Consider the following 25,611-nt stretch of genomic DNA (forward strand, 5'->3'; position numbering starts at 1 on the left):
TCTGTTCTGGATGAATTGAAATATTTTCCTTGTGTATGGAACCAAAAAGATTCTCAATTTCAAAAGAAAAATTATATTAATTATATATAAAACTGGGTAACTGATTTCAATTATTTGTCAAATTCTGTGCTAAAGTTAAATTTCTTGCAAAATACGTGCATCTGTTACTGTACACTGCATTATTTTTAACATTAATATTTGTGCTTGGATTTTGGTATGGGAAAAAGAAGCTTAACTGAAAGCACAATGAATTTTTGACAGACAATGAACATTGCTGTGCCAAGAAGACAAATATTAAATATTTTTCTATAAATAAAATGGGAGGCATTGAAATAAAAATCTCCCCTATAGCTCTTACAGCTGGCAAAAAATGATCCTGATTTCCCTTTTATGCTGCCTTGCAAAACATCTGGTGTGGGTAGAGGCATTGCCCATACTGTCATGTTCACACACTGTGATGTAGCAATTCTTCTGCTAAGGGGCTGGAGATCAGGTTTTTCACACCATACCACTGCCAAATATTAATTATTCATATCTTCAAGGCCTTCAAGTCTTATAGAGCCGAGCAAAGGTCAAAGGGGCTGACTCTATAATTACATGATTATATTTATGAAATTCCATAATCTATTATATGACTAAGAAAAACTTCCCAATATTATCCCAGATAAGGGGGAAAATATTGTTCTTGCTTACACAGTACAACCTAGTTTGCATGCTGATTGACTTGATTTCACACTGAAAAATACAGAATTAAGATTATTGTAGGATAGCACTTCCATGAGGAATGGGTAAGAAGATTATTACATACCTTTTAGTTGCTGTTAAGGCTTGTAGCATCTCTGAGTGTCAAATGCCAAGAGATTTTGGATCTGAAACAAAGAGATAAATGAGAAAAAATTTCTCTTTCAAATAACCTGGGAGTGATTTTAAAAATGATTTCTTAATTGTACTTAAAGTACAATTACCTTCAGAGTGATTAAAATATACTGTTAGTGTAATGCAACTGACTCACAGAATAGCTATTAAGAATCAGAAGTTAAAAAGTCATTATTTGTTAAGACTTTCAAATCCTGCTCAAGACTTTGGTTGTTCTGTCTTGCACCAGCCTCTCTTCTATTCATTTCAAAGAGAAGAAAGGAGTTTTTTTTTTGTTTTTTTTTTTAACTCATTTGTGGTCTCTGAAAGGAGTATAACTCTTAACAGATAAATATAAAAATTGATATGACAGTTTTAAGAGCATTTAGAGCATATGAGCAACCATTACTTCAAGAGTTCAATTCACAGGATCACATAAACACTGTCACTGTCACGTACTATTCTTCCTGACAGTACAAAATACAGAGGTAGATTGGTACTTGCATTTTGTACTGCTGTGAATGTCATAAAGGTTTGCTTTTAGAAAGCACTCAGACACCCATTTTAAGTCCAATTGATTATTCATGGGTTCTTAAGCATCTACGTTTCTTTAAATGGCCAAAATATTTATAGTGAGGTATACCATAAGACCAGTAAATGGCATAATGATTGTTATGTAAGCAGTGGAAGATTCCATGAATACAGCGCTTACTACATCATGATTTTGCAATGTTAGCATTAGCTAAGGGAATTCAAAACTCCCTCTGAGAAACAATCAGGAACAGATTGAGAGCCTGTGGGTTAAGATTAGGAATGGAACCAACAAAGGACAGCTGGTGATCAGGGTCTGCTATAGGCCACCTGATCAACGCAAGTCTGTTGACAAAGCCTTTTTGCTTTAGCTGCAAGAATTGTCCTGCTCCCATTCTGATGGGGGATTTCAACCATGTGGATATCTGCTGGGAAAACAACATGGTGAGCTGCGAGTGATCCAGGAGACTCCTGCATTCATAGATGATAACTTTCTGGTTGAGGTGTTGGACAGAGCTATCAGAGGTGAAGTGTGTCTGGGCCTGGTTCTTACCAATGCAGAGATCATCAAAGACTGGAGGCAGCCTGAGCTGCAGTGACCGTGCCCTGGTTGAATTCATGATCTTGAAGAACGTGGCCCTGGTAAAGAGGACCCTGAATTTCAGGAGAGGAAAACTTCAGGCTGTTTAAGGAATTGTTGGATGAGATCTCCGGGAAAGCTGTCCTTCAAGACAGAGGAGTGGAACAGAGCTGGCTATCCTCAGCACAGAGTAAGGCCAGCAAGAGCTCTCCATCCTTCAGAATAAGAAAAGCAGAGAAGGCAGGGATCCTTGAGGTCCCTTCCAACCCAAGCCATTCTATGATTCTTTGATATTGCAACTGATGTCTTTGTTTTACTTTATAGACTAGATCTGCTTTCATTGATGAAGGTAAAATTAAAGGTAATGTTGGAATGTTCTAAGTACTGCATAATATTTGCTATTCATCTCTGAAGAAAAAAAATCAGTAACAAAACAATTATATTGTTAACTCATTTGCTCCAACCCCTTCAATTATCTGCTCATCTTGCATGTTGTACGTTAATGGCTTATCAGGTTTTTACATACAAGGTATTCAAAATTAATTTGTGGTAACTAAAGCAGCTAATTAATTAGTTAAATGTGCATTCATCTTAATCATTTCATAAGTCATAAAAAAAGAAAATTATGATTTTTATTGTGAAGGACAGATTGGAGGTTTTGTTTACTACGGTTCATATAGGGTTGTAGTTCATGTTTCTTTTTAAATTCTTTTTTCATTAATAGCCAGTGATAGGTTTATTTTTCCCTAATGTATTGCAATCGACCTATAACTTATCTATTCAGTCATTTAAAATGCACATAATGGCAGAAAATTCTTGGTTTGCTCTTCATAAATTGGTTAAAATAATAATTAAAAAAAACAACTTGCAGAAGAAAAGCATTTTAAAAAGACCGATTTTGTTCTGCTTAGTTATATTGTCTTTGATTTAGTTGGCAGACTTTTTGGTCTTCAGAAGGTGTTCACACAGTTTAGATTCTCACTGGAAGATGATTTTCTTAATAAGTATTTTTGAGTGTTATCTGATTAAGATCAATCTTAAGGTTTTAAAGAAAAAAAAAAAAGCACATTCCAGTGTGAGCACAATGGATCTCTGGGTATACATATGTGTTTCTGATACAATTCAAGCCTTCAGCTCCATCTGTAGCAGAACTTTTTTTTGGCTTTTTTACCTTTTATCTAATATTCATATAGTATTCCTTTTTAATTTTACTCTTTACAATTTATATTTTTATTCTTTACAATTTTATAAAATGATGTTACAAGTTAAGGTGCAAGAGCATAAGTATCGCGTTGAGAAGCTGTCCTCTAGAAAATATTTAATCTTCTGACTCCACCAAATTCCACAGTCACCATGAATATGTATCTTACATTTGTTAATCATAGTTTCTATTGCTCATTTCTTTTGGCAATGGTGACTGTCCTCCGCAGTGAAAAATTTCCAGATCTTCCTGATGGAATTATCCCAACATGGTATACATAGGCTGCAAACTGTTTAGAAAGACTGGAATTTACTCATGTGCAAAACAGTAAAATTGTCTTAGTATTTGAAGTTATACATTGCACAAAATCAGAAAGTTAACTGTTTCTAAATTAGTCTTCTGGATTGCATGAGGAAACATCTCTCACTGAGATGGAAATAAGTCACTGTTTCTGAGATAGATGATAGTATAAGAAAGGCTCTGCTCTCAAAGTTAAGAGTAGAAAGCACAACAAAGACAAGTCACATACACACATTGCATTACTGAAGCGCTCCTTCAGAAATACAAGCAAACAACATTTTGTATACGCTTTATTTATAATATATGTATGTCTTAAATATGCCCTTTTATATACATTTGTCAGTCAATTCATGCAATTGTTCAATTTTTGATATAAACTGTCTTTAAACATTAATTATTTAGATTTCTGTGGCTTGAATACTGAAAAATTTGAAAAATTGCCTTCAGTCTTAATAGAAGTTTATTCTGAGTGAGGCTGGCAGTATTTGACTAAGCAATCACATAGTAAAAAGCACTCAATGTTTCTTTGTATTTGCATTAATGTGTTAAAAAATAAATAAAACTCTTAAAACATGGGATATAGTGAGCCAAAAAATCAGATATTTATTATTGGGAAATGGAACATAACTGCAGAACTGCTACCAGTATTGTAGCTTCAGATTTGGAACAAATCATGAGACAAACTATTTTAATAGATTGTCTGTTCCATGATCATTTATTTGTTCTATAGTTATCAATCACATCGATTACAACCTGTCTTTTTCTATCACTGGTTGTCCTCATTTTCTCTACAGAATTTTCTGAGATTCCTCTTCTCAGCAAACATTACTCATGAGACTAAAAAGCTCTTTTCTGCCCTACTAATTCATCCATGTTCAGAGCTTGCAAAGGTAGAAGTACTGATTCTAAATATAATTTATAAATTAAAACACGTCATGGTTTTTCTATATAGAATTTCATGAACTGCAGAGCATGGTTCATGAAATAAGAGTGTTATACATTCCTTTTTTTTTCTTTTTTTCTTTTTTTTTTTCCAAGAATGTTATGTGGGTTTCTGTTCAAAGAAATACTGCCAGAGGATCATTTGCTTTTGTACTGTCAAGGAGACAAAGTGTTCCTTTCGACATCAGTACAAATTAAGTCAGTTTGGTCATTGAGCCCCTTGAGATTACAGCATCTTCTCCCGTGCTCATGCTGCCCTCTCTTTGGGGTTGCTATGGGTGAAGGAAGAAGTTCCTGTCCTGGCAGCAGAGAGGCTGCTCTCCTGGAACAGAAATGGGAGAAAAGTCAAGTACTTTTCTCAAGTACTTTTTATTGCGTTCTTAAATACTGCTACAGCCATCAAGTTCTCTCTGAATGCTAGAATCATAGAATTATTTAGGTTGGAAAAGTCCCTTATGATCATCAGCTTTAACTTCATCCTAACACTGCCAAATCCATTACTAAACCATGTCTCTGCTGATGCTGAGTAGATGATACATCTTACTGTATTATTCTTTAAGCCTGAAAATTGCAAGATATTTACAGAAAATAATACATTCAGCATTTACCCAGAGAAACAAATCCAGTATTTTTTATAACTGGAATGACCCTGTGTCTGATAGAATGTGAGGAAATGGCCTCAAGTTGCACTAGAAGAGGTTTAGACTGGATATTGGGAAGAATTTCTTCATGGAAAGGTTGGCCAGACATTGGAATGGGCTGCCCAGGGCAGTGGTCCAGTTGCCATCCCTGGAGATATTTAAGAACAACTTATAAGTGTATTTCTTGCCAATGCAGAACTGTTTAAACTGGTATGCTTATAAAATGTGAAATTGGCCAGGTAAGTATTTACTAAGCTGACATAAATAGAGCTCTTGTGCCTTAATTAATATTAATACATTTGAGAGTAACGTAACCTGAAAATTTTTAAATGGAATTGCAATCAGATATTCAACTCAAAAAATTGAACATCTCTTTACCAGACTTTTATAAGCCCTATCTGAGCAGAGAGAAATATCCCTTGCATCACAGTTATTCCTGGTTACTCGTGTTACCATGTTTTGGCAGTTACGTACCTTTCTGAACAGCTATTTTCAAGGATGAAGCACAGGAAAAATAAAATTTCAGCAAAAATCTCTGACAAATACCTTGAGAACTCACTAAGCATTGAAGCCACTGCTCTCGAATGCATTAGCTTCACAAAAGCAAGGTCAATTTTCCCATTAGTTTTATGGTTTTGTTGCCCTCCTTTTTATCTTTTAATAAGAAATATGAAAAATTACAATATTTTGTTACTTATATATCTTAAGTATATTATTTATTTTATGTTCCAAAGGTAATGCCTTCTATTTTACTATGTTGGCCCATGGTGCCATAGGTGGATGTTGGTGGGATGGCAGCAGAGGTTGAACCTTCCCACCAATATTCCACGATGTTCTGTTGCTGTCTGACAGAGGGGCAAATCTGACAAAATGGCATCTTGATACATAAGTGTGTATGAAGCAAAGGTGTGGAACAGAAAAAATGGCACATTTGACATTCCTCAGAACTTACGAATGTTTATGGAGACCAAACAGCAGATGTGAGCACAGCGAGGCGCTGGGTGGTGCATTTCAGCAGTGGTGACGGTGCCTGTGGGTCACCTCCTCCAGTGCAGTTTTTATGAGTGCAGCCTGCAGGCTCCTGTTCATTGCTGATAAAACTGCAGAGTTAATAGTGGTGGCTGTTGAAAAACAGTGTTTTGTAGATGAGAACGTGCTCTATCAAACTGCTACTGTGCTCATTGTATCTGTTGTAGTTTGCATGGAGATAAATAGGAGGCATTGCTTTCAGCATAACGTACGCGTATGCAGCCCAAGACAATTCCTTATCACTCAGTGCATCCCAGGCAACCAAAAGGTTGGACTCTCGTGGGCTAGGTAATAAAAACTTTGGTGTTTAAATGATCTCCTGACAAAAAGAAAAAGCAATCTGGTTAATTTGTGCTCTCTCCTAGAGATTTGTGCTTTGTGCTCTAAGTCAAAATACAGGATTTTGGAAATATAGAAGCTGATTTTGTGTTCTTTCTAATGCAATGACTCAAATAGTTACTCCCTGGAGTGCCTATTTTGGTCACATCTTCATATGGCTTAGCTGTGCTTCTGCCACCTTGGACAACAAAACACAAGGAAGATCAGAAATAGAAAACTGACATGTTTTTGCTTCAGGGACATCATAGCAGCAGGTGTTCTGGGAGAATTCAGTGAATCTGTCTACTGAAACTAATGGAAAATGGGACTGCTCGAGGTCAGACACCTCAGGTGAGAGAAGTTGTCACGATGTATTTGGAAAATTGCATATTGGAAATTTAGATATGTTTGATAGAGTTAATACAAGTGTTAGAATATACATGTGGACCAGCCTTGTAAGAAATGCATCACAGGTGAAATGAATCTGAAATTTTAGTTTTTTAGAATGTGTATTATCTCAAATTCAGCAAATCTATTATACAAATGTTGCCCTCATACTAACAATCTGCATTCACATAAGTGACTCAAATTTGTGTTCATGAAGAACAATATATAACTATCCTGCTACCTTTAAGGGAGAAAAATATTTAAAGAAAATGAGCTATAAATAAAATATAGAAAGGGGTGTAGTGTAGAATGATCAACTTTGTTTAGCAACTCCTGTTATTAGACATACTGTATGTCACCTTTATATGCTGCATGATATCCCTGGCATATAGTAAACATCCACTTCAGCCTGTATTTTCTGTTTCCTTTGTATGTATGTTCTTTATCAATCACAGCTATTATCTGTCATATTTCTATGGAAAATGTATGACAATTTTTGATGACCTACTGGTTTAAATAAATTATGAGCTTTTTAACAAGGCTCCTAGCCTGCATCTCTGCAGGAGATATGCTACAGTCTAGAGGAGTACATTCCTCATTTCCCTTATTTTCAGCACAGAGATTGTCCAGCACTTATTGTGGAAATGGGCTTTAAGTGCCCACTATTCCGAACTCCATCACAGTCAGCTACCAATGTTCTTTCTCCTCGGTTCTGTCTCTGTTCCTGCCCTCACGTGGCCGGCAGTCAGGTGCACTGCTTTACTACTGCAGCCTTCGCACCACAGGCAGTGAGCAGCCCTGCACCCTGCTGGTGCGGGCAGCCAGCTTCTGCCTGTTTGCAGGCTGAGCTGTACCTGCACACCTGGACATAAACACAAGTAGAAGCATGCCATTAATGGATACACGTGAAATGTAAATCACACAAATAATGGAATGTTTCTTTTTCTAACCACGTGGTGCGCAGAAGCACATGTGGCTCATAGTACATACTAGCACATAATTCAAAGAAAGTATCTCCCTGGATTCTTCCCATTTCTGTTTATTATTATTATATGCCCAATATAATGTACAGAATAATGATTGAGAAGATGAGTGATTTTTGTCCATAGAATGTAATTATGCAAGGCTACAAAAATATTTTTGTCAATGAATGACTGGTAACATGAAATGTTGAAAGTTTCATTTAAAATCTATTTAAATTCAGCCTGCTCAAGTGTTAAGTATCCCTGATTTCTAGCATGTATGACTTGTCTGACTCTTTCACCTGCAAGACATACAGTTACCTGAAAGTTACTTCTCTCTAAAATGCTAATGTAATATTAGGAGGCATTTGACCAGCCTAAAGTTTAGCTTGACATGATGATAGCAAAATAATATGAATTCAGATTATACTGCTCCTAAGCTGCATCTGTGTAGGTCACTCTGAAAGTAATGCCTCCTCTTTATTTCCATGGAAACTACAACAGATATAAAGAGCACAATGACACTATTTGACAGAGAGAATTCTCAGCTGTAAAATGCTTTTTCAATACAGTCACTGCCATTAGCTATGCATTTTCACCAGTGATGAATAACAGCCTACATGCCACACTCATAAAAATCTGCACCAGCAGAGGTGACCCACTGTTTCACAGCTGCTGATAGCATTGTTGCTAGGAAAATGTTGCCCAGGAAGCCTGTCTTTCATTAGCCTGAACAGCTGGAAATCAGAAGGTGCTAAATCTAAACTATACAGTGGGTACGGTAGGACAGTCTAGCCAAGAATGGAAACATCCCCAAAGGTCTTCAAACTGATATGGCATTACTTTCAGAGCAGCCCTCAGTGTTGAACTTTTTTAGTTGTTTTTCTGTTAATACCATTGTGTAGATGTGAAAAGTCATTATAAAGTATACTGATTTGGATATTTCATTCTTAGCCAACACAATTAATCCCCAGTAATTTGATCTTTTTTGCATTGTGATTTCTGTGTTAGGAAACAAGACTGAAAATTTCCATTGTACTCTCTGCTTTGATATTGACCCAATTTATGATTTTTGTCACTCAGTGTACCTGTGATTCATTATTCTCACTTCTTAAGAGATGTAATCAATGTTGAAATAACTCATAAACGCGTAGTGAGGTGCTGAAGTATCATAAATAGTGAGCTGGGCAAAAAGTGCTGTTATTAGTTCTTCCAGGCAGTGTTCTACATAATATTAAATTTAGCAAGCGCTCTGTCATTCTACTCATACACTTTGAACAAAATTTTCCATTTATAGTAAGAGCTGCAGGATGAGCTCTGCTTTTTGTTTTGTGCTGCCCTAGGGAACAAGTTCATTGAGGTTTTAGCCAAGTTCTGTTGCCAGTTACCTTAGTGCAGTGTTGGATTTCTAATGCCATTACAGTACTTAAGGGTTGCTTTGAATGGCAGTATTCTAACAGATGTTTTAAAAAACTCTGGAGTCTACAACTGGAGAATGATTCTGAATTTTTAAAACTGTAGTCAGCATAATGGAAGAAGTAAAAAAATGCACATCCTAATTACAGAGGAGATGTTAATGGAGTAATGCACAGTGAATATAAACAGAATATGTAAAGTTGGACATACCTGTTCTGCCCCGTCGTATGCCTCCAGAGTGCACAGGGTGCGTGAATGGGCTTCTGCTGTTCCATCAGCAGCTGAGCTGAGGCTGTTGGCCATGATTACAGTTAGGATCAGTCTGTATAATCTTAGCGCAATTACTTTGCTGCACTGAGAACGTACAATAAAGTACTGCAGATAAGAATCAGATTTCATCAATCAGAAAACAAAGGTTCTCCACGCAAATATGTTAACAAGGATGGAGATCTTCCAGCCCACAAATGGGAGCCACCTAACTGCTTGACATTTAATCATTTGTTAATCCATTTTACAGTAATGGATCCTGACATTTAAATTGCTCCTGATCATATTCACTGGCTGCACATACATTGCCTTCATACAAAAGAGTACAGCTGACACCGAAGGTAGGTTTTTGGCCTGCAAAAGAGTCCTGCTTAACACTTTTGTTAATGTGCAGAGTGGAATGGACTGTAGTTAATCCTGCCGTGCTTAATTTCGCTTTGCAAGACTGGCTGCTTGTTGTCAGTGAAACCAGCACTTCTGGTGGTGCACAGGAAGCAGTCTGGCCAAAGGGGGCTGTTTTTCTACAGTCACTCTTCTATCTAGAACAGCAATTTCAAAAATATGCATCATTTTTGAGGGAATCAAACTGATTGTTTCTTCAGCTGGCAGCAAAGCAGTCGGTACTCCATACAAACTCTTGAGTTTTTCTTTCATTTGGTCTACAGCCTTTTGGTAGGAGAGACTGCTGCTGCAGCATTTAAAGTGGGGAGGAACAAACAGCCACTCAGCCCTATGCTTTTACCATCTGTGAACACGTATCACCAGTGGAAATGATGCACACGCACTGTTTCTCACAGTGTTTATACTCTGAGCTCCCGCTCCCAGCCGCTGCCGTTCCCGCCGCGCTCCGCTCCTCCTCACGGCACGCGCAGCCCATCGCTGCGTGCTGAGCGCAACTGCAAACAGCTCGGCTTGGAGCGCGCTGCTGCTGCCGATGCTGTGCCCCGTGCTGTTTGCTTATAAATAAAACCTCATTCGCACACGCGCTTGACGCCAAGCGCCGCACAGCTTCGCGCCTTGACTGTTGCACCGGGTGACGGACCGAGCCCGGCAGCTCGCGTAGCCCGAAAGATGCTTCACGGCGGGGTTTTAGCTTAGCTACAGCCGCTGCCGCGCTCCGCGCCAAGGCGGATCCAGCCCGGCAGAAGGCGCGGCAAGCCCACCGCTCCACCGCGTCCCGCCGCCCTTCGCCCCGCGGCCTCCCCTCAGCTCCGCGCCGCCGCGCGCGCGCGCTGCTGCCCCCTGGAGGCGGGCGGGCGGGAGCGGCGGAGGCGCGCGAGCCGCAGCGGCTGTCGTGAAGGCAGCGCCTCCCCACCCCGGTCGGCAGTGAGGCGGCGACCGAGCCCGGCTGCGGATCGCAGAGCCCGCCGCGGCGCCCGCCGCCCTCCCGCCCGGCTCCGAGCCCTCGTCCAGCCGCCCTCCAGAGCCTCGCCTTTCTCCCGCCCGGCCAGATGATGAACTTTCTGCGGCGCAGGCTCTCGGACAGCAGCTTCATCGCCAACCTGCCCAATGGCTACATGACGGACCTGCAGCGGCCGGACCCGCAGCAGCCGCCGCCGCCGCCGCCCTCGGCCTCCTCGGCGCCCGCCTCGGGCTCCCCGGCCGCGGAGCGCCGGCAGCCGCCGCAGTCGGCGCCCCCCCAGCAGCAGCCGCCGCCGCCGCAGCAGTCGGCGGGCAGCAGCTTCTTCAGCTCCCTGTCCAACGCCGTGAAGCAGACGGCGGCCTCGGCCGGGTTGGTGGACCCCACCTCCGCCTCGTCGGCCGCCGGCAGAAAGTTCAAGCTGCTGCTGGTCGTCGACGAGCCGCACACGGACTGGTAGGTGCCCCCGGCCTCGCGCTCCCTTCCCTTGCCCGTCCCTCGCGGCCCCGCTCCCCTTCCCCTGCCGCGGGATCCCTGGGGGCGGTGCGGGGCGAGAGGGGCTGCCCGCAGCCGGGCTGGAAGACAGAGCCCGGACCGGAGCCCCGGAGCCGGCAGGGACCGGAGCCGCGTCCGTCGGCACGCTCAATAAAGCTTGTCTGCCGCACCGAAACGGCGTGTCATGTATTCAGTGAAATAAACACCGCGTGCGAGCGCGGGGGGCGCGAGATTGTTTTGGATGCCGTGGCGCTACGTGCGCTGATTCACATCGGTGAGCTTGTTTTCGTGCTCGGCTCACCGCTGCTGAGATGCGTGCTGGGGCGAAGGTCCTTCGGCAGATCGGCGGCGAGCCCGCAGCTGTGCCTTAGCTCTGTGCGTGCGTGTGGTCATTAGGGTAATTAACAGCTGGGCTTTGCTTTGCTTCCCCGTGTGATTTACCAAAGCTAAACTTGTACTGCAACTCGTTCCTTCTGTTGCCCGTGGGAGAGGTCACCGCTTCTTCAGAGCCGTTTGCTGTGTATGACTGTGCTGAATGTTGTCGTTTACAGAAAGATGTACGTTTATTCATCTTTATCATCCTTCCCTGCCGTGTGTTTACGTGTCAAGCTGTGAATCCCTTCACGCAGTGTCACCAATTGCGGTGTATAATATCTAAATTGTGCCTAAAAATAATACGGAGTAAAACAAGTATGTTGTTACAGCACTGACATCATTTGGTAATGGATTGTGGGTCTGTGATTTTACTGTCAGCTTCTCGAATTTGTATCCCCGCTGCCTAGACGTACGTGGGCAGTTCTGATTTGAGATCGTTTGCTTTGAAATGGTACTTTAATATAATATTCAATACAGAAATTTACGCATGATAGAGTGGAATTATCCATAGCAAAGGTACTACGTTCATTAAGATAATGTTACCTGTTATGTTTCCCTTTAAAAGCAAACAACAAACCCGGCAAGGTTGTTGTATCTGCCAGACTACAGAGAGCCTCTGTGCCTACGTCACAGAGACGCATCCATGGACACTGCTCACAGCCTTGCAGATACATCTGTTTATTTGATATTCTACAGTGCATGTATTTCTGCTTGGTAAATTGAATAACTACCCGTGTTCATGAAGTTTGTTTCTGGTACTGAAGCCAACCTGTGTATTATAACCATGGAATGTTTTGCATACTTGATGAATGCATTCAATGTGAACACAGTATTTCAGCAAAATTGAAGCTCGTAAAGGTCTATTTTGTGAATGCCACCAACTGCAGTTCAGGTAGGTGGCCAGATACATTCTCAAGTGTACACAAGGTCATACTTGCCTGCTTTTTCTGTGTTTTTTTCCTTCCGATGGTATGTGATATGGATACATAGTAGTTGTATCAAGAACAGTTTATTGGTACTGTGCTGGTACTGTCTGTTTTCCCTCTGAAAAGCAAACCAGGTTGAAATTGGGGATTTTAAGGTAAGCATTGAAATACAAATGTGTGTATTCTGATAACATATGCAGAAAAGTTTGTTCTGTATCTTTGGAATTTTGGACACCCATGTTGGAAGGTATTGCAACAGGATTTGACTGTATCATGCTTATGAGCAGGCTTGGACTGCACTATAAGTGATAATTATATTGAAGCTGGAAGTGGCAATAGATAAATGACAATGATCTCCTGGCTCTTCCTCCAGCTCCCTGCCTGGTATGATGCACTGACGTAAGATTTAGTGAGATGAGGAATGTAGAGCTGCTGTCATGTGATACATGGAAAAAATACTGTCAATAACAACAAAAACCTCAATACCAAGTAAATCTCTTATGCTAAATATAGATTCCTGAGAAATGATTTCAGCTGATTTATTTAATCCTGAGATTAAGATTACGTGCTGGGAATTTTGAGCTGCATTGTGTTTTCCTTAAATTGAAAGTGTGTCTGTTGCCTTTGGGTTGCAGACTCAATAGAAATCAAAGAATTTCCACCTGAATCATAATGCAATCCTACTAATTCAGTATCCTCTTTCTAGCAAGCTCTGGAGTATGTATTATGCACCTTCTTTTGTGAGCTAGACATATTGCTCCTTAATTTTAGCACCAAAAGTACACTGTGTTTCTGTTATGTTTAATTTCTATTAGAAATTAATTCATGCTTGAAGTCTGAGATGTACTAACCCTTCCAGTGTTGTTGTTGCTACTGGATTCATATGGGTTATTTTACAAATAAATGAATGTCCAGTTGTTAGCATTCTTAATCTTGATCTCAGTGCTTTCTATCATTTTCTTGTTGTAAAAAGCTTTTCCTTTCACAGGCTTTGAAATTATTCTTTTACTGTTTCTTTTATGGCATAAGGAAATTAACTTACCTGTGCTCATTTGCTTATTTTGCCATGCTATCTTGTCTTTAGGGAAAGAAATAAATCTTTAAGGAACGAAAGCAAGTATAGTCACCTTGTCAAACCATGCTCCTTACTCTACTAACACTCAATCAACTCCATGTTAGAACTGTGAAAAATTATTCTCCTACATGCTCTTCCGAAACTTGCAGCTATGTAAATGAGAGGGACCTTCAAGGACTTCCAATAAGACAAGCTGATGTCAAAGGCTTTGTATCAGTTAATACTGTTACTCCTTCCTCCAAGACAAGTAAAGGAATGAAACAAGGATAAGGCTTTCAGTCAGCTTCCATAGGCAAACCCAAGACAAGCTATATTCAGTGCTTCTGGTTCTCCTGGTCTCCTTCTACAACAAATGATCTTTTGGTGCAAAGGTGGAAGAAAACAACAGTCATTTTTGTCAATTATCTTTGAAGCTTTCTCTCATTCTAGGCTATCACTATAAAGAAGGGATGACTTGTAATTCCAACACTCCTTCAGATGAAGCAGTGCTGTTCATTTATATAAAAGCAGTGGAAAAGCTCCTCTTATTTTCTGGCCCATTCTTTATGCATTTCAGCATCATGTTCTTTTCATCTGCAGCTGCATACTAAACAGGTATTTGTAATACCTTCACTGATATCTAGATCCTTTTCCCAAGTTACCACATCTAGTTGAGAACCTTGCAATGTATTTAAAAGGTAGAAATCATTTTGGTGGAAAAACGTATGATTCCAGGCACTTTATGGATCTGTTAGGGAGGGGAAAGCTTCAAAGAACCACTTTTTACCTTTAGACTTTATATAATAGACTTCAGCCTGATTATTTTGCAGGTTTAAGTATCTGTGTTGCTATTTTTACAAATGGAAGAAGCTAAGAAGTAAAATCATTTGCTCAAGGTCATTCAAGAGCCTAGTGACAGAGCTGAAATAAAAGCTAGATATTTCGCTTCACCTTTTCTTTTAATTCTCCTTTTCCAGCTGTTCTGCTGTAAAATTATCAGCTAGACATGTTTATTTTACAGTATATTCAGTTTCTTCAGGAAATAACCATTTTGTTCTGCATGCAAAATGTGCTGAATATTCAGTTCTGTGTGAGCAATTGATTAGAGGGTGTACATCAGTGGCAAGGTGCCAAAATGCTGCGTATGTAAATCCTTGTCTTTATTGAAAGCTTATGTATATTTGGAGAGTTGTTTACATGCTGAAAAGTAACCATTGCTTGGCTGGTCTCGTGCTTCAAAGATTGACTCATTGGCCATAGTGATGAAAGAAGCAGATGGGAAAAGCACAAATCTTGTAAGTATCAGTGTATTTCTGCTCTACTTTTCTCTCCATCCCAATGATTACACATTTCTTGTGACGTCTGCTGCTTTAGTAGTTACCCATCTTGTGATAGGTCCAGAAAATCATTTCCAAAATCCTTGTGCTGTCTATGGGCTAATATTGCTCATCACGATGTTTTTAGTCTTTCTGGCATTGTCTCAGTGCAGAAAGACACTGATTTATGATACAGAAATTTACTTCAGTTTTATTTATTTATTTATTTATTTATTTTGCAGTTGTCCAGGCAACTGAAAACAGTTTCAGTTAAAGATACTTGTGATGTTGTTATGTGTAAGGGTAACTGCCAAACAACTTGCATAGTACAAGTTTTAAAAGTTGTAAAGTGTTTTAAAGTGATCTTAGTGAGGAATTTCATCTGTATCTTAAAGAATTGGCAACCCTGCAGACTCGTTAAGGTTATGGCCTTTGGACTAAGTTCCTAATACTCTTAAAAGTGGGATGGCAAGCAGATTGTTACATGAAACCAGCATGTGCTTAGATAGCTCCTTGCAAGCAGGTAGTTAGACTGGTACTACATCTCAGCGCACATTGCAGTTAACTCTATGCTAAAGCTCTGCATTTTTTAAAATCAAAACAGCAACATACTTAAAGAAGACATGACTGTAACAGAAATGCTAAATCATGGCCTGAACCATCCACCAGATGGAACGCCTGGTGGGAAGTCAGGGCAACCCAGTGGAAATCAGTTGTTTGCAATGCAATGCACCTGAATGGCTGCAAGGGGTGGAGCCAGGATCCACCTCTTCCCAGCCCTCATTTAAGGGTTGGCACTGGAGGTGAGAGTATCTCATTGGAGATTCTTGTGTGCCTGAGGCCTTCTGAAAGTAAGCAGGTTCTTTTCTTAGTTTCTGTGTGCACAGCTGTTGCATTTGAGCAAGTATTCTGTTGCTGCAGCCTAGGACCTTGCTGCTCTGTTGTTACTACTGTGCTTTCTGTGGCATTAGAGCATTATAATGACCAAAAGTAACGTTGCCATGAGCACAAGCAGCATGTCTTTCTGCTGTCTGAGAGGACGGATGAAACAATGTGAGCTGTTCCAGAAATTTTTGTTTTGAATTCTTATCTACTCGTAAGGTATGAAAAACCAAATAGCTTTTACTGAAGGGATGAAGCTATGGAACTATATGCCTTGTTATTTGTTCTTTGTCCCCTTCTTCTTTTTTTTTTTTTTTTTTTTTTTTTTTTTTTAATCTTAAGTGAATGTTGAGCAAGAATTTAAGAAGGAGGGCATGCAGCTGAACCAACTGAAGTGAATGGCATAGTAACGTGTTTACAAATCTGAATTTGTAGCATGGAACAGTCTTATTCGAATAGTACTTCATGTCTGTACTCTGAAATGGCCAGCTGATATAGTTCTTCACCAGATGATGTGTGTGCTAGGATTTGATGATAATGTAAGAGAAGATTCCAGAGGGTTTTTTAGTTCACCTTCAGTTCTCTAATGCTTGAATGCCTTAGTATAAATAGCAAAACACAGTATACAATAGAGATTGCCTTTTGACAAGATATTTATAAAAAATAGAAGTAGAAAACTCTTTCTGGAAAGAGCTTTTATCTTCCAGATTGTGTATTTCTCTCTTTAAACAGTTTCTTGTGTGCTGTGATGTAATTTCAGGCAACTTAGTGTGCATGAGATGTTCGTTAGAAACTTGCACATTCTGTATGTGTTCATTTTTGATTTTGTCTGCCATCCCCTCCGCCATAGTTGGAATAGGAGTGAATCTTGCAGTCTAGTTAGTTGAAAAGTGAAATGTCTCCAGAGGACTTTCTGTGTTTTGAGCTGTTTCTGTTTTAAGCAGATGCGTTAGTCTCTGTTCTGTAAAAACTACAGGACACAGCAAGCTGTAGTTGTTTTTATTACAACCATGTTTCTCCCAAAGATCAATGCTAAATAAACATTCTTGCAGTATATTCTTGATATAACACTTCAGCATTTGCATTTTTAGTACCCAGTTCTTAATAGTACAGTGAGATGGTTTGTATGCAGTATCACAGAATTTTATTACCTTCAGTATTCATCCAGCTTGCCCCCAGCAACTGCTCTAAACTATGGAAATCTCTTTAATATTTTATACATTTGTAGATAAAATACACTTTGAATTTAAAAACAATATGGTAAGACCTTACTGTTTGTGAATAAAATGTGCCTGAAGAAAGGAACAAGAAGTACAGAAAGTTGTATTTGGGTACAGAATCTCTGAAGAAGAATTCTAGGCCAGACTGGATGAAAGCTGCTAAATGAAAGAGTAATTACAAGTAGGTGGAAGAGCTGTAAAGAAATGGTGAGGAGAGCCATCAGCTGTGAAGTAAATATTGCCTGAAATAATGATATTTGTCCCAAAGATGAGGCTATTTACAATGTAGAGTGGAAAAAAAGTGTAAGAAAGTGATAAGACCTTAAAAGTGCCATGGGTGGGAGGACATTATGGCTTGGTCTAGGATGTAAAATATTTGCTTGATTGCATTGCTGCTTCTGCTAATTAAGCAGCTCTGTCTGTGCTAAGTCAAACTGACTTCTGAGAAGGGAGCCAGTGCACTTTTAAACAACTGGATGAAGGAGAATGTGGGTATGTGAGTATTCATGGCAACATAAGTGCAGACTATGAGCAATTGGAGACTTGCAAAAAAGTGGGAAAATTGTTTTGTTTATCAATTTTCCAGTACTACTTTCACCACAAGTGTGTATCCACCTGGCTGAAACAGAAATAGTCACAAACTCTGATAAACACTGATTTAAAAAAAAAAAAAAAAGTTGGTGACCAATGTAAATCTGTTCGTATATTTGCAAGCGAAACTTATATAAATGGTAATTCAGAAGACAGTCTTAAATCTATAGAAGCTCTTGCTGGTTTTCCTGTGGACAGCCCTGTGATCCTTTTCATCAAATTCTGCTGTTACTAGAATGTGGCTTGTAAAGATAGTATTATATTTGTTAACTTGTTGCTTTTAGCAATGAGCTGCTGCTTTTACGAATGAGCTACTTCTGTCTCTTTCAGTCACTGTTTGGTTACCTTGCAGCAGTGGAAATTGCAGCATGTTCTTTGGAATATTGCTCTAGAGGGGACTGATTTTTCAGGCAGAACAGTGTCTAGAGCAGAACAGCACCAGCCCTCAAGCTGTACCTAAAGCTGACTGTTTTCTGGTTTGGCAGTGTCAGGCAATAGCATAGGACATCTGCTTTTCTCAGTGTGATTGTGGCTGTCTCTGAGCAAGTGAGCTGCCTGGGCTGATGAAGGCCACCAGAGGATGCCTGCTTACTCTGCTTCTTTCTGAATTGCAAACATCAGCAGAGATGGGATTCAATTAAGGGATGGATCCAGTAGGCTGTGCTGAAGAAGATGGGACTTCAGGTTTCTTTTTTAAACTTTTTCTTTTTTTCTTACCTACATGCAGCAGCTGTTTTCATGCCTCTTTCTGTGTACCAGTTACTGAAGTGAGCAGAAGATGCATGGGATGTCACTGAAGTTGCTGAGCAGGAATAGTCTTTTAACAGCTTTCACCTCTGGGCACCCATGTTTGGACTCGGAGCATTTTTTGTAGTTACTGAACTCTCAACAAAAGGGGCGGGAGAGTTCAAGCTTTTTCTTCCCTCCATGGGCATCAGATGTGGTTTGCCATGTGCAGAAAGGAGTGTAAATGCACTTTCCATGTTTCTGTAAAAAGCACCATGGGGTGCGTGGTGTCTAATGAAGGGTGATCACCTCTTATTTCATCCCTTACCAAACAGAGAAGAAAAATGGCACATGGCACCATCAGCCAGTCTGGTGCCAGAAACTGTAACTGAAGGCTGTTCGGGTGCAGTGTTTTCAGAGGAACAAACTCCCTACTATTGATCCTCAGAATGGGACCCACTTCTTGAGATGAGAAGAGATTCTGCCGGAGCAAAATTACAAGTTCTTAGACTCTGTGTGGAAATGCTTTAGCTCTATGTGCCATGCTCCTCAACAGGAGAATATTTTTAGTTTTGGGAATCTAGGATATTTTTCATGGTGAAAAATAGGATTATGTGCAATATATAAATCAAAGTAAATTATATTAATCAGTAAAAGCAGCTTGATTTAATGCATGGTTGGTCAAAGTCAACATCTCTGCTGGGTCTGCATTTGGCTCGTGTATTGTAACAGTTAGCATGTAAATTGGATTTCATTTTATGTACCACAAAGAGCAGCTTTATTTTGGACCCATATAAAGGTGTGTGTGTGTGCGTATATACACATGCATATTTTTCTTTCTGCAGTAAAGCAGGGATGCTTTCCTGAATGCCCTGACCACGATTGTCCTTCATGGTAAGGTTGAATTATTTTGTTTTGTCTGTAAACTCGGTAAAAATCCATGCATGTGAAACTAGTAGCAGTTCTTTAAGGATGCTAATAGAGGAAAAAAAAAGGTTACAAACAGCTCTGATCAGGTGGTTAATGTTATAAAAGTACACTCATCACCCCTATCCTTTAAAAGAAATTAAGTGCCAGGATGCAGCCCAACCTATATACTTTTATTCTCTTCAAATGGAATAGTTTTATTTCTGTTCACGCTCAAATTGAACTGTTAGTAATGCAGTTACTGTCTTCTACAATTCTCTTTATCAGCTGTCTCCATTAATACTGCTGAGGGCATTCTGAGGACTGTGTGCAGTCATTTATCTAAACTATGTCAAGAAATAAGACAGAAAACTTCTAGAATTATTTAAAAGCTGCAATCTTTCTTTAATGTCAGAATTTGTTGGTTTTTTTTTTTTTTTTGAATTGTTATTGCAATTGTGTAGATAAGATGAAGAGGAAAACTCAATCTGTGTTTTCCATTCAGTTGTCTTTTTTTTTTATTATTAACAAGTCCTCATTTGACCTTTATGTTGAAACAAAAATGGAATATTTAGCATGAAAGTACTGTGGAGCCTAACAAATGACAATGGAAGGTGTAAACTACTTACTGGCTGTGGAATGTCTCAACATTTGTTTATTTGCTCTTGCAATTTGCTTTTTCATGTGAGCAGTTAAGTACTTGCATGTGCTACCAATGGATTTTCAGGGAAGTTGTAGGTTAGTAACAAATTTTATACTAGTTGATACTATTCAAAAGAGAAATTTCGAACCACTTCTCAGGGATCACTTGGTTATTCTGGGAAGTTTACTCCTGATTTTAATTTGTCACCTTTTATCCGAAAGAAGAAAAATGTATGACATGCTGCTCATAAATTTCTAGCTACAAACTAGGGTAAATATGCGAAAACAAGTTTGTCCCATTAAATCTACATTTATTGTTTTAAAGAAGGCACATTCTGTTTTTCCAATAATAACAGTAATTGAAGATACTCCATATGTTCTTGGACGTGAAATGTAGTGAGCTGCCTGAAAATCCAGAATTTTTAACTTTTGTTCTAAATAAATATCCTGTTAAGGAAAGGAAGTTCATGGATTGAATCATATGGTCTTAAATCCTCACCTGAACTACATGTACAATTGACCCATGCTGCCCAGGATGTGCACACAGAATGAATAGTAGTACTGATAAGTGTGTGTATGTTCGTTTCAGTACAGTTAATGCTAAGAGAAACCATACTGAATGAGCAGGGTTGCAAATTAGAAGCTGGAGCACATGCCACAGTTAAGATGGGCCCTCGTAAACATGCTGAGTTGTGCTCAGTTGTTGCCTGGCTAGATAGATTAAAGCCAGCATGTGTGTACCTCCCTGTGCTGTAAGACATTTAATTTGTCTTTGTGTGTTCACTGACTGTTTTTTATACCACAGAGTATGTGCAATAGGGAGGCTGGTAACTTTTGCTCACAAATAGTAATAAAGTGGGGAGAGGAATTTAGAACGGACAGAAGAAAATCAGTTTCTGCATTGAGTTACTGTTTACTATTATTTCTGTACTGCTTTTCACATAGTTCTGTAATGAGTAGCAAAACGTATTTATCCCTCTTGAACTTAGAATTAAATTAATAAGTATTAACTTAGAACTAAATTAATAAGGACTAACATAACATGTTCAACTGAGTACTTGCAGTGAGGTCTCAGCCTACCAATCCATATGTTGACTGTTTTGAAATCTTGAGAGTCTTTGAGTCTTTGCTCATTTGACTGCTTTAGAAGTAATTCTGCCCCTTTCCTTTGATAACGATTCCTGCAGTTCTGAAACTTGCCTTTCTAGTCTCTTCAGCCACTTTCGATGTCATTAGAGAAATGTTCCAGAAAAGGTGGCATTGACCTTCTGGCAGCAGATGGACAGCGAAGGCTAAAAGCTTTCAGTTGTAGCAAACAATTGGAGCAGATTTCCTGGATTCCTAAATTAGGTGCCAGAATTGTGAGCAATTATGTCATAAAAGGTTCAGCATTTGGGTATCTTCAGAACGTCCAACATGGCTAAAGATTGTGATTAATATAATACCATGCATATTTGCACTGTATTAAACAACTTAAATACAATGCATTTGCCTCATATTTAAAATAAATATAATTATTTGTATACAAGTAATGGATCTGGAAGTTTCCAGCCAATTTTTATGATAATACTTCTGTGAATGTTTCATCCAAGGACTTCAGCAACGTTCTTACAGGAGATATGGGAAGGGAAAAGGGAGGATAGCACTCACCATTCAATTGAGAGTAAGGGTTTGTTTTTATTAATTCCTAAAGTAGGCATTGAAATGCTGGAAATTCAGTCTTATGAAAATTAGTCGTGACTGAAATGTATTTCAGCTTAGAGAAAATCCCTCTTCTGGGCAGAAGTCAGCACCATGACTCAGCTGCTGCTCTTTTCTGATAAAATGTATGTGGGTGGTTATGCTGCAGTAATCTCTGTAGCCTTCCCTTCTGTTAGAGCCTACAGACATTTTTCTTACACCCACGCGTGTTCTCTGGTTCCATACAGCAGATTAATAGTTCCTTTGTGACAGTTGGAAGATGTACACATACAGCACAGGATCTGCTATATACAAGAGATGTACATCTATTGTTTTAAAGAAAGCACTTCTGTAGTAAAACGTGTAGTCAGAAATATGGGAAGTATGTTTAAATAAAATTATAAATCCTACATGTCAACACTGGGACATCTGTGGGTTTTGTTTTTTTCTTTTGAACACTAGGAATTTATCTTATTTCTGGGTGAATTATTTGTGTCTTTCAGCAGAGATTTGTTGTATTTTAGTAAGAAATCACTAGAGTAAACACTATGTAAAATGGTTATGCTAAAATATTTGACTGTGTCTTGAAAAGCTGTTAGGTGCTTTCCTATTGTTCTTTAAAACCTGAAGGTGCTGGACTACTGTTGGAGTCTTCAGCAGGTGAAAGCAGAGGATTTAATAAGGTCAGGATTGCTTGTGTTTTTGTTTTTTTTTTTGGAAGATGAGTTACACAGTATGAGGTTCTACACTGCTGCGTCACTCCAAATGAAATGAAGAGGAAAAATGAGTGTAACCTCTATTTTATTGTGTCTATATATTTTTTTCTTGGTTTTCTTTTCTGGAGTGTTTTATTTTTATTTTAGAATTAAACTATACTACAGTCCATATGTAGATAGGATGACAAAGATTATGTACTGACTCTGTAACACAGTGTAGAAGCCGCTGAGGACACGTCTTCTGCATGCGTTCTCATCCATTCAGAGAGGATCTGTTACCATAGTGCATGCATTACATCTTTGCCATGAGCCTGAACTTGCCAATCAGGTTTATTTTAGTTTATATTTTAAAATCAGTATGAATACATTGTAGTCTAGATCTACTTTTTTTTTTTTTTTTTTAAGATTATTTTTGTGATTCTGTAGTTTTTTTTTTAAAGTATGCATACAGGGCACTTACAGGGTATGTTGTGTGGGACTGTTACTAGAAACAAAATTAAATTACAAAAGGATGGGACAAGAAGGAGATGATTTATTGCTCTGTCTACTCCCAAGTGAGTGGGAAGCTTGACCATTAGCTCCTACTAACAGAACATCATTTTATCAAAGCACCATTCACTAAAATGGCCTGTATCTCTGCTGTCAGCTGCCCTTTCTTGAAGTCAGTTGATGCCCCAAGTCTTTGTGGTTTTCCTTGTGATAGTCAGGCACTTTGAGAATGGCCTGCTGCATCTTGGTTAAAGAATAACAGTGATTGAGTGACCAAAATGGGTGAGATTGTTTTTTCTTCTGAAGGTATCTTTTATCATAATTGTCAGGTTTTATTATTTTTTAAGTGAGAGCTCCCAGTTATGTTTGTGCTGAGGTGGATTTACAGTAAATAGAAAGACTTCTTTTTAAACCATTTACAGACAGCATTCAAGGCAATAGCTAAATTGACTGAGTAAGTTTCTAAAATATTAACCATTGCTGAGAGATACTAATGTGGCATTGACTGAGAATTTTCTCCTTTTGTAACTTATGTAGTGTAGAAAGTGTTGCTCAGACTCTGAAAACATTATCTTCAATCTGTACATATCTCCCCCAACTCTCTGTATTGGTTTGTGTAAGCAACTCTTAATCTCTTCAGGCTCTGTACAGCCAAAGTAAAGGTTATCTGAAATAAGCAAGCTTCTTGCACTGACCTACATAGCACATGCATGAGTCACCAGCCTTGTAGTCAGTTTGATTAGGGAATAAAAGTGTGTTTGTTGGAATAAAATCTTACATTGTCTGCTTTTGCTGATGGCCTTAATTCCAAGTTGTTGTTTGTTTGTTTTTTTTTAGTAGTAGAATGTATGAAAGAAAAGATTACTTAACGTGTAGGCAAAATTAACAAGGACAGTGTGAAAAGTAGAAATACCCCAAATATTTTTCAAGACTGAAAATTGAATGCTTTCTTCTAATAAAAGTCTGCAAAGAAAGTAAGGAATTACATTAACTTTGAAGCAGATTATAACATCCAAGTCTGAATATTTCCTTTAATCCAGTAATTTAACTAGATTTGCCTTACAGTTGATGGCATTAACTATTGCAGGTGAAAGTGATACTCTGTGTAGGTACAGAAGTCATCCCAAGGGCTTATTGTGTGCTGATGTCTTACTGTGATTGTGTGCACTGCTGGAAGGGGTGGTATAACAAATTTGCTGACTGCTCTTCTGGTGACAAAGCAGTGAAATGTAATACATTCCCAAATAACAGCTGTAGCTATGGAACGACTTCGAACTGTTACTTTATGAAATGATTGTGTTCAAGAAAGAAAAAATAACTACTTTTGTTTCCTGGATTTAAACTGGCTTGTTTCTGCTTTAGCCAGGATACAATTACATTAATTACATTCTTAGAAAACAGTATTTGACAGCGCGCTTTGCTCACAGCACCAAAAGGATGTTCTTGCTGTCCTTTATTGCTTGAACTCCTAATTAAAGTTAGCCTTTGATTGATAATGTATGTAATAATGTCCAGGACACTAGCATACTATTTCAGATCTTTCTGTTGGCTAGGTTTGTGAAAGTACTTTTTGTGAAACAACAAAAATAATTATCATAAACTGCTTTGTTGTTAGAAAAGAAATAAGATAACAAATTCAGAAAGCATTGTATGTTGGTGATGCAAAACATTTTGTGAGAACCTGACCTCTGTAATTTGCCTTTATGTAGAATGCTGTTCTTTTTTTTCAAGTGATTTTATTTTAACAGGTCTGATTTAGTGCTCACATTGCTTTGTGAATTGAAATCTATCTGGGAACCTTGATATTCCAAACAGATGGGAAATTCCAAACCAGCCATGTATTATTCTTATTAATTCCTGTATTTACTTATCTGCCTAGCTATCTGTTATTTAATGCTCATGTTCTCTAAGTAAATGGAAACTCTGCTCTGGTTACTAAGTGTGGGACTAGACTCTTAGTCTACTTATGTAGACTCTTACTAGACTCTTAGCAATTTATGTTGCTTGACAACATAGTCCTAGGTTTTCGTTAGGTTTAAGATGAAGCAGCACTGATTTACGTTATATGATGTGCTCAGATCTTTTAGATCTTCAGTATGTTTTGTTGTAGATTGATTCTTCTAACAACAGTAGAAAATGATTAGGGGTATTTGTTGACTGTTTGTTTTGTTTTGTTTTTAGACTGATAATGGTTAATAGCTGTTATGCTGATACTAAAGCCATGAGTTGGCTGAGCATGTTTTGCAGCGCATGGCAGCGCATGAGCACAGGGGACTAAACACAGTTCTCATCTTTATGATTCTCATAGTGGTACATGGAATCCTCTCTGCAGGTTGCTCTCACTGCTGTATTTCCATATATTCTTCTGCCAGAAGACATAGGAAGTTTAATACATTGCCTGACTATTTATGAGGCATCATAATGTAAAACAATTTTATGTATCCCTACAAAAGAGAAGAACCTGGCCTCTGATCAGCTATCTCACTGTTTTTCTCTAATTAATGGCTGTGACATTCAAGGAGTCATTTTAATAATGTGAGCAATAATTGGAAGTAAGGTGCTCTGTCAGTGATTGCACTTGATAACAGCCTTGGACAAAACAAAAATGAATCTCCAGCTATGGCAATTATGTCAATGTTGGTAAGTCCTCTTTCTTTTCTGCAGGGGCTGCGCTTTGCTTTGCTACAACACTACCACCATACTGCAGTTTTTAGCTTTTTTTTTTTTTTTTCTCCCTGCTGTGGATACATCTGTTTTTCACCATCTATGTTACTTTTTACTGTTTTCCCTTACTGTCCTATTAA

The 25,611-nt window shown here is 38.9% G+C and overlaps 1 protein-coding gene across 5 annotated transcripts in view; it reads left to right on the forward strand.

Annotated features, from left to right (window-relative positions):
* Nucleotides 1-10,731: 10,731 nt before the first annotated feature.
* SYN2 (synapsin II) overlaps nt 10,732-25,611 on the forward strand; it is a 143,488-nt gene continuing 128,608 nt past the window's right edge. For 2 of the 5 annotated variants that reach the window (XR_008205739.1, XM_052679044.1), the window contains exon 1: nt 10,735-11,245. Coding sequence is in view for 4 of the 5 variants with exons in the window: in XM_052679044.1 (XP_052535004.1) it covers nt 10,881-11,245 (365 nt within the window). In the remaining variant the exon portion in view is untranslated. Of the gene's footprint in view, nt 11,246-11,717; nt 11,842-25,611 lie in introns of those variants that run through there. The other 3 variants (XM_052679040.1, XM_052679043.1, XM_052679041.1) reach the window with 3 other exon arrangements.

This window comes from Tympanuchus pallidicinctus, unplaced genomic scaffold (genome assembly GCF_026119805.1).
Source record: "Tympanuchus pallidicinctus isolate F22 unplaced genomic scaffold, pur_lepc_1.0 scaffold17, whole genome shotgun sequence".
Classification (NCBI taxonomy): domain Eukaryota; kingdom Metazoa; phylum Chordata; class Aves; order Galliformes; family Phasianidae; genus Tympanuchus; species Tympanuchus pallidicinctus.